This window comes from Liolophura sinensis, chromosome 11 (assembly GCF_032854445.1).
Source record: "Liolophura sinensis isolate JHLJ2023 chromosome 11, CUHK_Ljap_v2, whole genome shotgun sequence".
NCBI lineage: Eukaryota > Metazoa > Mollusca > Polyplacophora > Chitonida > Chitonidae > Liolophura > Liolophura sinensis.
The window spans coordinates 18769209-18781243 of record NC_088305.1 but is presented as its reverse complement, the minus strand read 5'-3'; the positions used below and the strand labels follow the sequence as shown (position 1 = coordinate 18781243).

At 38.4% G+C, this 12035-nt stretch overlaps 2 protein-coding genes across 2 annotated transcripts in view; both read right to left on the bottom strand.

Moving 5' to 3' along the window:
* Positions 1-603, bottom strand: part of LOC135477461 (DNA mismatch repair protein Mlh1-like) — an 82140-nt gene extending 81537 nt beyond the window's left edge. Inside the window, 1 exon segment of the mRNA XM_064757577.1 lies at positions 594-603. The gene's annotated coding sequence lies outside the window, so the exon portion shown is untranslated.
* Positions 604-636: 33 nt separating this feature from the next.
* Positions 637-12035, bottom strand: part of LOC135478140 (DNA mismatch repair protein Mlh1-like) — a 66500-nt gene continuing 55101 nt past the window's right edge. Inside the window, exons 10-12 of the mRNA XM_064758412.1 lie at positions 9474-9610; positions 2918-3011; positions 637-841 (exon numbers count right to left, since the gene is read on the bottom strand). Of these exons, the coding sequence (XP_064614482.1) occupies positions 637-841; positions 2918-3011; positions 9474-9610 (436 nt within the window). The remainder of the gene's footprint in view (positions 842-2917; positions 3012-9473; positions 9611-12035) is intronic.

The window sequence follows — 12035 nt, the reverse complement described above, 5'->3', positions numbered from 1 at the left end:
TTGGTGTTGAATGTTGTAAATACATACAACAGTAATTATTGGTGGTTCTAAGACACTGAATACATGATCTTTTCACTTACCTTCTACAGAGTTGTACTTGGCTGCCTGGACCGGTCATTTGAAGTACATGTAATATATATAACATCCAAATAACCAATATTAGGACAGTCTTGAAGTCCCCACCATTCCTTAAGGCTATTTTCAAAAATGTTTGTTTCATTTAACCCTATTCAAAAAAAAAAAAACATCCTCATGTTATTTGTGGAGCATTTCTCCGGAAAATCTTTAAAATTTTTTGTTTAACTTCAAGTCTAATTTGCCCTTAAACTGAATAATTTGGCAAAAAAAAAAAAATTCCAACCCATCTTCTCAGGAAAATCTTTTAAATTTTTTTTCAACTTCAAGTCTAATTTGCCCTTACACAATGGGCAAATTTTGACCTCCCCCCCCAAAAAAAAATTCCAACCCACCTAACAAAATGTTCGAAATATAGTGTCAGGCAGCATGAAACAAACATGTTTGAGGATGGCCTAAGTTACAAGAACTTTCCACAAAGATTGCTACAAACAGAAAAGATAGGAAGAACCCATTACCTGCGTGAAGTATGTTCTGGAGGAATTAGATAGGAAGAACCCATTACCTGCGTGAAGTATGTTCTGGAGGAATTAGATAGGAAGAACCCATTACCTGCGTGAAGTATGTTCTGGAGGAATTAGCCCCGAGCAGCTTTGTCTCCACGGCTCGCACGATCGCCTCGATGATGGCATCTTCATGCAGGAAGTGAACTTCGTGCTTGGTTGGATGGACATTCACATCCACATTCTGTGGGGCTATTTCCAGGCTGTAAGTACGAAAATACAACACTTACACAGCACTAAATGACCATGAATATCCTCCTCGACAAACTTGCTCATTTTCCCTCATTCTGAGAGTTCTATAGCTTTTAGAAAGGTGTTTTGAGGTTTGCTTGGACCATGAGATGATATTATACTGGAAAATTGTAAGTTTCAGCACCAAAAACAGTATTTTGTGACTGTTACTTGCCTTTAAAAAATGCACATTTGTGGGCCAAATTTGAGGTCAATAGCACATTTTTTAGTCATCACGATGAACACATTTGCTTGGATTGTTCATAAGGCATGCAATCATCAGCATGAACACATTTGCCTTGGATCGTTCATATGGCATGCAGTCATCACCATGAACACATTTGCTTGGATTGTTTATATGGCATTCAATCATCAGCATGAATACATTTGCCTTGGATCGTTCATATGGCATGCAGTCATCAGCATGAACACATTTGCCTTGAATCGTTCATATGGCATGCAATCATCAGCATGAACACATTTGCCTTGGATCGTTCATATGGCATACAGTCATCAGCATGAACACATTTGCCTTGGATCGTTCATATGACATGCAGTCATCAGCATGAACACATTTGCCTTGGATCGTTTATATGGCATGCAGTCATCAGCATGAACACATTTGCCTTGAATCGTTCATATGGCATGCAATCATCACCATGAACACATTTGCCTTGGATCGTTCATATGACATGCAGTCATCAGCATGAACACATTTGCCTTGGATCGTTTATATGGCATGCAGTCATCAGCATGAACACATTTGCCTTGGATCGTTCATATGGCATGCAGTCATCAGCATGAACACATTTGCCTTGAATCGTTCATATGGCATGCAATCATCACCATGAACACATTTGCCTTGGATCGTTCATATGACATGCAGTCATCACCATGAACACATTTGCCTTGGATCGTTCATATGGCATGCAATCATCAGCATGAACACATTTGCCTTGGATCGTTCATATGGCATGCAATCATCACCATGAACATATTTGCTTGGATTGTTCATATGGCATGCAATCATCAGCATGAACACATTTGCCTTGAATCGTTCATATGGCATGCAATCATCACCATGAACACATTTGCCTTGGATCGTTCATATGACATGCAGTCATCAGCATGAACACATTTGCCTTGGATCGTTCATATGGCATGCAATTATCAGCATGAACACATTTGCCTTGGATCGTTCATATGGCATGCAATTATCACCATGAACATATTTGCTTGGATTGTTCATATGGCATGCAATCATCAGCATGAACACATTTGCTTGGATTGTTTATATGGTATGCAATCATCAGCATGAACACATTTGCCTTGGATCGTTCATATGGCATGCAGTCATCAGCATGAACACATTTGCCTTGGATCATTCATATGGCATGCAGTCATCAGCATGAACACATTTGCCTTGGATCGTTCATATGGCATGCAATCATCACCATGAACACATTTGCCTTGGATTGTTCATATGGCATGCAGTAATCAGCATGAACACATTTGCCTTGGATCATTCATATGACATGCAGTAATCAGCATGAACACATTTGCCTTGGATCGTTCATATGGCATGCAATCATCACCATGAACACATTTGCCTTGGATTGTTCATATGGTATGCAGTAATCAGCATGAACACATTTGCCTTGGATCGTTCATATGGCATGCAATCATCACCATGAACACATTTGCTTTGGATTGTTCATATGGCATACAGTCAGCAGCATGAACACATTTGCCTTGGATTGTTCATATGGACAATGATAGCATCAGCGAACAATTTGACAAAGTTAAGCATATTTTATTTCCTCGTCATATATATCCTCATACTTTTTTCATGAACGTGGTTATTTAGCCTGGGGATAGATGGACAGATTGCCCGTCAGACAGCCAAACTCTCCTTCTCCCGTCTTTAAAGCGGAAAATTGTTATAAAATGCAAATAAACTAACAAAACTCCCTTGATGAAAAGTTACAACCACTGGTTTATAATCACCTGCAGATAATCACCTGCAGACAATCATCTAAAAAGCTCACCTGAGGTAGATGAATGGGTGGGTGTTTTTGGGTAGGTAGGCCTGGTACACACCCTCAAGCGCCTTCTTAAGGGCACTGGAATCCACGAGTCGATCTGAAAACAGATGAAATCAAACTTAATATTGATCATGCTAGTCACGCTCACTCATCATGCATATGTATTTAATATGTATTTGATTGGGGTCCTGAAGAATTCGCACTTCCCTTTCATATCACAGGTGTCAATTTTTGGGTGGAGAAATTCAGAGAGCTCAGAATAAACTATTATTATTCATGTACATGAACTTATTTATTTATTTATTTATTTGACCTCTGCTCGGTTCCCACCCACCATAATGCTGGCCGCCGTCGTATAAGTGAAATATTCTTAAGTACGGCGTAAAACACCAATCAAATAAATAAATCAAATAAATTTATTTGACTGGTGGTTTAACAATGAAAATGTTCAATTTTACTTGTGGAGAAAGCAAGTGTTCCAAAAATAAATTAATGGCCGTAGAAAAGCCACTGATCAACTTTCTCACTTGTAATGTAAGCTCAATATGTATTTCATACTGGCAAATTTCCAACAAATTTTATATAAGCAATTTAGCAAATTCCCTTTTCACACCTTCTATTAGGCTTGGTTTACATTCACACACTTGATTGTTTGATTGATTGGTGTTTAGGGAGGGTAACCAAATATCACTCGAGAACCAATCGTTCGCGATCTGAGAATTCCGCGCTTGATCAATTTGTGGACAGAGAGAGAAGCCTTCCACACCTGTCAATCTATTTGCGATTGGCGTAAACTGGATTCCAACTGAGACTGTAAGATCTCGGCGCGAGTGCAAGATCCGTGTTATCAGAATCAAGGAAAGACGAAAGAAGTTCCTCGTGGCAAACAGGAGTTGTTTTGGCTAACTGTTGTTTTGGTTACAAACACTAGCAAAAGCCGTTTGTGAAAATTATACAACACGTTTTTCTTTTATATTTCAGGTGGAAAAGAAATTGTGGGGGTACCAGCAGACTAAATAGAGACAAATGTGTATGACACTATCAAATCCAAGTCAAGTTAGAAGTAGGCCTACATACAAGAGCACATCTACCAGTATACATTTAAATAATCATCTTGCTGAAAAGATGGTTACATAAAATAATCTCTGCACAAAAACCTTAACGTGTCTTTTGGGACAGCGTATAAATCTTTCCTTTTCCATGAGTGCTATCTTGATGTGCGACGTATGTTGCCGCAAATGCTGGAGAGCGACACACACAAAGGGAGATAATACAGATAAGTAACAGAGACAATCTTTCTTGATAACTTTATCTTTCATTTTCTCGTGTTTCCAGAGTTTTATCATTATTTTATTTCGCTTTGTATATGGGAAGTAGTGCAATAGCAACATATACCTGCATATTACAGTGGCAGTCAGTGGGTGGGAACAGTTACAGTAGGGAACCTTATCACAATTCAGGAAGTCACTTTGAATCTTGAATAATATGGCTTAGCATTAGAAATTAATATAAATATAAAGTATTACATGTAATATGTTCAATTTATTTGCTCTTTATAGCAGGATGTGCCTCTATTGATATGTGAGTGGGTTCATTTCAGTAACTTATGACACCTGCTGATAATGAGATCACAGGGTGTCAGTACTTACTTTCCAGATGATAATCACCTCCATGAGCACTTGTCACTGATATTGTATATATTTTGCTAAATGTCAGTGAATACTTTTCAAGACCTTGAATATATAATGTTTAAATTTCCTTAACTCTTCTGTAAAGCGTGGCAATAACAGCATGTACATGTAACTGTTCATTCAGGAGAATTCCACCAACCAGAACCTTGGTCAGAATAAGACCGAGAAAAGTTTTATTTTATAACCGAGAATATATGACAAGGCAATCCCAGTTTCAACTAACACAAAAGCAATAATATTTTTTCTTTATTAATTTTCTTTTTCTTTATTTCAAAAAAAAATCTTATGCTAATATGAACATATGCACCAGATGTCTCCTTTACCTAAGTTAAGCAGGCTGTCATGAAACTCTCACTGATTATTTATATTTTTTCATATTCAACAGAAAACTATACTTATTCACAAAATTTTTAAAATACTCTTAATTTATGATCATTGCTGCAACTACTCATATATACAAGTAAATGTTTTACAAACAAGATAAATATTACATATACCACCAATTAGGAACTGGAACTCCAGTATATGGTAAAAACACGATTTCTTCTATTTTGTCATAGAGTGAGTGCGTGAGTACTTGGGGGTTTAACGTTGTACTTAACAATTTTTCCGTCATATGACGACGAAAGAATCCTTAGAGCGCATGTAATGTGCCTCCTTTTTGCAGGATGAATTTCAATCCCTCTTTTATCCAGTCGTGCTTCACTGAGGTGCCTTACCGAGGGCAAGTAAGGGGCCCCACCTGAGCCATTATACTGATACAGGTCAACCAGTCGTTGCACTATCTCCTTCATGCTGAATGCCAAGAGAGCAACTTTCTGTTTTAAGGTCTTAGGTGTGACTCGACCCAGGATTGACCCTGGATCTACCACTCCTAAACCGGATGCTCTACCAACTGTGCTATCGGGGCCGGCGTTTTATCATAGAGAATAAAGCATTAAGTCCCTCAGGTTTTCAGAAACACCTAAACATTTTTCCTCATTACTGATTCACAAATGTTCATGGCTGGAAGCAAACAGAATACAAACAATTACGACTGGAAATTTGCCATTTTATCGTCAGCCACCATATTCCTGGCCAACTGTAAAATCCGGGAATATACAGCAAAGCATCTATAAAGATCTCATGTATTTACAAGAACAATGTGTCATTATTTTTGTTGTATATAAATCACTACAGAGACCAATCCATTGTAATAGTGGGTAGGACAATTTTCAGTGGTGTGCTTCTCTGCATTCTGTATGTCATGAATTCTAAGATTAGAATCTATGCATGGACAGAGACCTTGCCAAACAGAATAAAGCATATGCATTACAATAAAACAGAAGATGTGGACATGAAATGTGACTGTCTCTTCAGGCCTAGGTAACATCAGAAAACCGCTCATGAAGGGTGGAAAGGTGAATATGTAACATCAAAAAACCGCTCACGAAGTGTGGAAATGTGAATATGTAACATCAAAAAACCGCTCACGAAGTGTGGAAACGTGAATATGTAACATCAGAAAACCGCTCACGAAGTGTGGAAATGTGAATATGTAACATCAGAAAACCACTCACGAAGGGTGGAAACATGAATATGTAACATCAGAAAACTGCTCACGAAGTGTGGAAACGTGAATATGTAACATCAGAAAACCGCTCACGAAGTGTGGACACGTGAATATGTAACATCAGAAAACCACTCACGAAGTGTGGAAACGTGAATATGTAACATCAGAAAACCGCTTACGAAGTGTGGAAACGTGAATAAGTAACATCAGAAAACCGCTCACGAAATGTGGAAACGTGAATATGTAACACCAGAAAACCGCTCACGAAGTGTGGACACGTGAATATGTAACATCAGAAAACCGCTCACGAAGTGTGGACACGTGAATATGTAACATCAGAAAACCGCTTACGAAGTGTGGAAACGTGAATAAGTAACATCAGAAAACCGCTCACGAAATGTGGAAACGTGAATATGTAACACCAGAAAACCGCTCACGAAATGTGGAAACGTGAATATGTAACATCAGAAAACCGCTTACGAAGTGTGGAAACGTGAATATGTAACATCAGAAAACCGCTCAGGAAGTGTGGAAACGTGAATATGTAACATCAGAAAACCGCTCACAAAGTGTGGAAACGTGAATATGTAACATCAGAAAACCGCTCACGAAGTGTGGAAATGTGAATATGTAACATCAGAAAACCGCTCACGAAGGGTGGAAAGGTGAATTTGTAACATCAGAAAACCGCTCACGAAGGGTGGAAACGTGAATATGTAACATCAGAAAACCGCTCACAAAGTGTGGAAACGTGAATATGTAACATCAGAAAACCACTCACGAAGTGTGGAAACGTGAATATGTAACATCAGAAAACCGCTCACGAAGTGTGGAAAGGTGAATATGTAACATCAGAAAACCGCTCACAAAGTGTGGAAACATGAATATGTAACATCAGAAAACCGCTCACGAAGTGTGGAAATGTGAATATGTAACATCAGAAAACCGCTCACGAAATGTGGAAACGTGAATATGTAACATCAAAAAACCGCTCACGAAATGTGGAAATGTGAATATGTAACATCAGAAAACCGCTCACGAAAGGTGGAAACGTGAATATGTAACATCAGAAAACCGCTCACGAAGTGTGGAAACATGAATATTTAACATCAGAAAACCACTCACGAAGGGTGGAAAGGTGAATATGTAACATCAGAAAACCGCTCACGAAGGGTGGAAATGTGAATATGTAACATCAGAAAACCGCCCACGAAGGGTGGAAATGTGAATATGTAACATCAGAAAACCGCTCACAAAGTGTGGAAATGTGAATATGTAACATCAGAAAACCGCTCACAAAGTGTGGAAATGTGAATATGTAACATCAGAAAACCGCTCACGAAGTGTGGAAACGTGAATATGTAATATCAGAAAACCACTCACAAAGTGTGGAAATGTGAATATGTAACATCAGAAAACCGCTGACGAAGTGTGGAAACGTGAATATGTAACATCAGAAAACCGCTCACGAAGTGTGGAAATGTGAATATGTCACATCAGAAAACTGACATTGAGTAATTCAGAATATCACTGAGTAAGTATTTGATTTTGAATTGTCACCCCTCTTTTTTCATGGCATCAACCACAGCTGACTGACGCGCTTTCACATGTATTTCTGTACCCTTACAATAAACTACCGGTAGGTCTTCAATCTGGGAAACTTGTCACCAATTTTGGTTAGTTTAGCCCGTTTACAGTTACAGCTGTACAACTTATTCTAGGAGCAGTTCGTTAATTTTTCTTCATGGTGCACAAAGCGGCATGTCAAAGCTGGGATGTTTTATTCACCTCGGGCTTTTTCAGGCCACACAGATATCAAGTCACACAGATATCAGGCCACACAGATATCAGGTCACATAGATATTAGGTCATATAGATATCAGGTCACATAGATATCACTCAATCTCAATCACTCGTTTGTTCCGATTGTGGAGGCAGAACAGTCCATGTACCGATCAAAAACCTACTGTATCACGATCATACTTTGGAAATAGTTTGATACATGCATGTAGGCCTAACGATATCGGAGTTGTGCGTTTTTCACAGAGGCCACTGTATCACTCCGCGACAGGACAGCGCTTAAGTCTCGCTTGAAACATGACTTCATTTAATCCAGACCAATCGTGAACTTGTCATCAAAATCGTTAAATTTACATGGAAGCAGCATGAAAGTTGCTGTTGCCATTGACAACCAACTGTTCGCGACCTTGAAACTTCGCGTTTTTTGGCTACGCTCCCTTAATGCCATACTTAAGAATGTTCATTCATTTTAACGTGAATGTCTACGATGGTGGACAGGATTATGGGTGGAAGAATTTATTTGATTTATTTGATTGGTGTTTTACACCATACTCAAGAGTATTTCACTTATACAGCCGAGGGGAACTCATGACTATCTGCAAGCTGCTGACGGACCTTCCCACATACAGCCGTGGGTGGAGGAACCTGGGTTGTCAGGAGTAAACAACTCACCTTCGTTATTTTCTTAAATACACGACCAGACAATCACTTTGTCTGATAATAAAGATAACTACAGACAGAGTATTATTATACTACAGATCCAGGCATACAGCTAATGACTTAAAATTTTGCCCTGGGCAAAGTTACACCTTTTGTCTGATAATAAAGATAACTACAGACAGAGTATTGTTTTGCTACAGATGCAGGCATACAGGTAATGACTTAAAATTTTGCCCTGGACAAAGTTACACCTTTTGTCTGATAATAAAGATAACTACAGACAGAGTACTATTTTACTACAGATCCAGGCATACAGGTAATGACTTAAAATTTTGCCCTGAACAAAGTTACACCTTTTGTCTGATAATAAAGATAACTACAGACAGAGTACTATTTTACTACAGATCCAGGCATACAGGTAATGACTTAAAATTTTGCCCAGGACAAAGTTGCACCTTTTGTCTGATTCTGGCCCCCGGGATCATGAACCCATTTTAGACTTGAGTTAATATTTAAATTCACTTTAAAACGGTTTTTCTGATGTAACCAGGTAAAACTATTGATTGACAATGTAAATTCTTGGTAAATTTATTGTAGAACAAATTTCAACAGACAACAGCTAAAACAATGGAAAGGAACATACCAAATTTGATGATTAAAATCTCGCCTGAAGTCTAAGATCATTCTTTTTGAGATGTTTTGAGGTTTGTTTGGTAGGTATGGTGATACCCTACTTGGGAAATGCTAACACCAACACCCAAACTAATAATACACACAGTTTATTTTTGCCTCTAAAAAATCCACGTTTTTGGTGAAAATTTTAGGGCGTTCTTTGTATTTTCAAGGCCAAGTGTACACAGAGTAATAGTTGAATACTTACGATTGATGAACAGCAAGAAAGTGCTTTTCTTTGCAGAATAATTTGCATTTGAGACGTGACCTTTCACCCAAAACGAAAGCTTGTCATCTTGATGATCAATTTCTAAAAGCTCTCTGAAAATAAATGCAAACTGATCACATTATTCAATTATGAGCAAATTCATTTCATCGTCAGCTGTATGGAAATGTTTTATGTAATCCATTTAAGCATACACAATTCTCTGAAAATTGAAAACAGATGTCACTTGTAATTCACAGGTTTGGATGTCTATATGATTTATTTATTTGATTAGTGTTTTATTCCCTACACATAAATATTTCACTTACACGACGGCGACCAACCTTATGGTGGGAAGAAACTGGGCAGAGCCTGGGGGAAACCCACGACCATCCGCAAGTTGCTAACAGGCCTTACGACTGGAGAGAAAGCCAGCATGAGTTGGACAGCGAAGGCAACAATGATATGTTCCTAGGTGATTATGCTGTGCTGGCGTGCTAACCACCTCAGCCATGGATGCCCCGATTAATAATCAATCAATTAATGCAAATTCACCTTACTGTCTTACACAACCTTCAAAAACTTAGAAATCTAGCTTGTTAGAATTGAATTACTTATTATTTACTCAATTTTTTCTCGGGCCATAATGAAGAATATTTCGCTGGTATCAATTTTTCTTTTGTTGACAGAGCCTGGAGTCACAGGTACCATTGACAAGTAATCCGATTTGCGATAAGCAGACTTGCCAGCCATATTGGAATGAACAATTGGGATTGAAAGCAATATTGGCAGTATTAATTAATTCGTATCACAGAGACTGCCATATCAATGAAAACAACTGATCTCTTAATGAATGCCAGATTGTACAAAAAGCCATTACTCCAGCACCACCAGGGACATTCAACCCATTGTCACCAATGCACCGTAAGGAATTAGACCAATGCAGGGTTATGAAGAAATTTCCTGCCCATGGTCATGAAGGAACATGTTGTCTCAAACAATTGTAAGACTGAATTCCAGATTTTAACTTTAGTAAAGTCTTCACTTTTGTATTTGGCCCGAAAGTAATTGTAATAACAGAGTATTAAATTTGATCTAAATCAGCTGCTGTTCAATTTGGTACAACTGTACACATGTATTTGTTGTGGGGGTTTTCTTCGTAAAATCCTAAATATCTATGACTTAATACTGGGTCAAGTATTAGCTAATAGACTTTTGAACAACCTGGTGCAGGACTAAACGATGCTGTGCATCTCGCATGCCAGTGGTTGGTAGTCACGCGCATTAACTGCTGAGCTATTATTAAACTTGCCCACTGTACCACAAATTGCTGCTACAGATCAATTAACTACAGCCAATTTTCACAAAAATTTCATTACTAACCACACTGTTCTGCAAATACTAGCACTTAAGCTGTACCAGGAAAATTGACTAGAATCACCATACTACTGTGTGACTGGCAGGGGATTTTTTTTCCTGCTTGAAGGTAAATGTAGCAAAAATGTAATCACAGGATACCATTAATAAAGCACCACATAGTGAGTTAACACCATTAAATAACATTAACCAATGTTGACTGATTAGATCAAACAAAACCTAGTAATTATCAGTGACTTTGAAGCGCATCCATGATTCATGCAATCTGGATGTTAGAAAGGTTCGTTGCGATCAAATAAATTTTGGGCTAACCTTCCGTCAAAACAACTAGTTAATGATCACCCTAGGGAAACAAAAACCATTTTCCCGCTGGTTGAGGCAACATTTGTAAAACTGTGTCCCGTTGTTTAGTATCTAATAACCACATCAAAGAACCATGTACCAATTGTTGGACATGAATAAAACAGGTTACAACCTCACCAATACTGATAAACAAAATGATAAAAAGGTACTTTGCTTCAACTGAAATTTGGTTGGGGAAAATGCACATTCAGAAGCATATGAATGCAATTAAAATGATCCTTCAGGAGGAAATTAAGAAAATGTTCATAACTCTTTAAGTGGTCCTATAAGGTGAACAAATCATTCGGAATTGAGCAAAATGTGGCACCTGGAAAATGCTAAAGTTCAAGTGAAACACGGTAATTCTGTTAAAAAGATGGCAGTGCCACGTAAAGTATGTAGAGAATGCTTAAGTACATGCCTGGTGTTTTGCATCGTACTTAACAATTTTTCAGTCATATGAAAACCAGGATTAATGTTATTACACAGTTGGTAGAGCGTCCCCTTCGGAGGCAGTAGATCCAGGGTCCTAGGTTCACTAGATGCATTCCTGGGTTGAGTCACACCTAAGGCCTTAAAAGAGGACCTTTCACTGTTGGCTACTTCCGGTTAACGGATATGTAGGCCAAGCCGCAGCTATCAGTGTTTTCAACAAGTAACCCAAAATGGCTGGTGTTTTGTTTTACTTTGACTGCTTGGTTTGGTTCGACACTTGTGAGTATTATTTATTCCAAATGCAATACCACGGGCCTATTGTTCTTCAATCTTGTCACTGCTGGACACGAAAGACAACATGAGTCCTTCTTCCTGGTCTCTGCATGA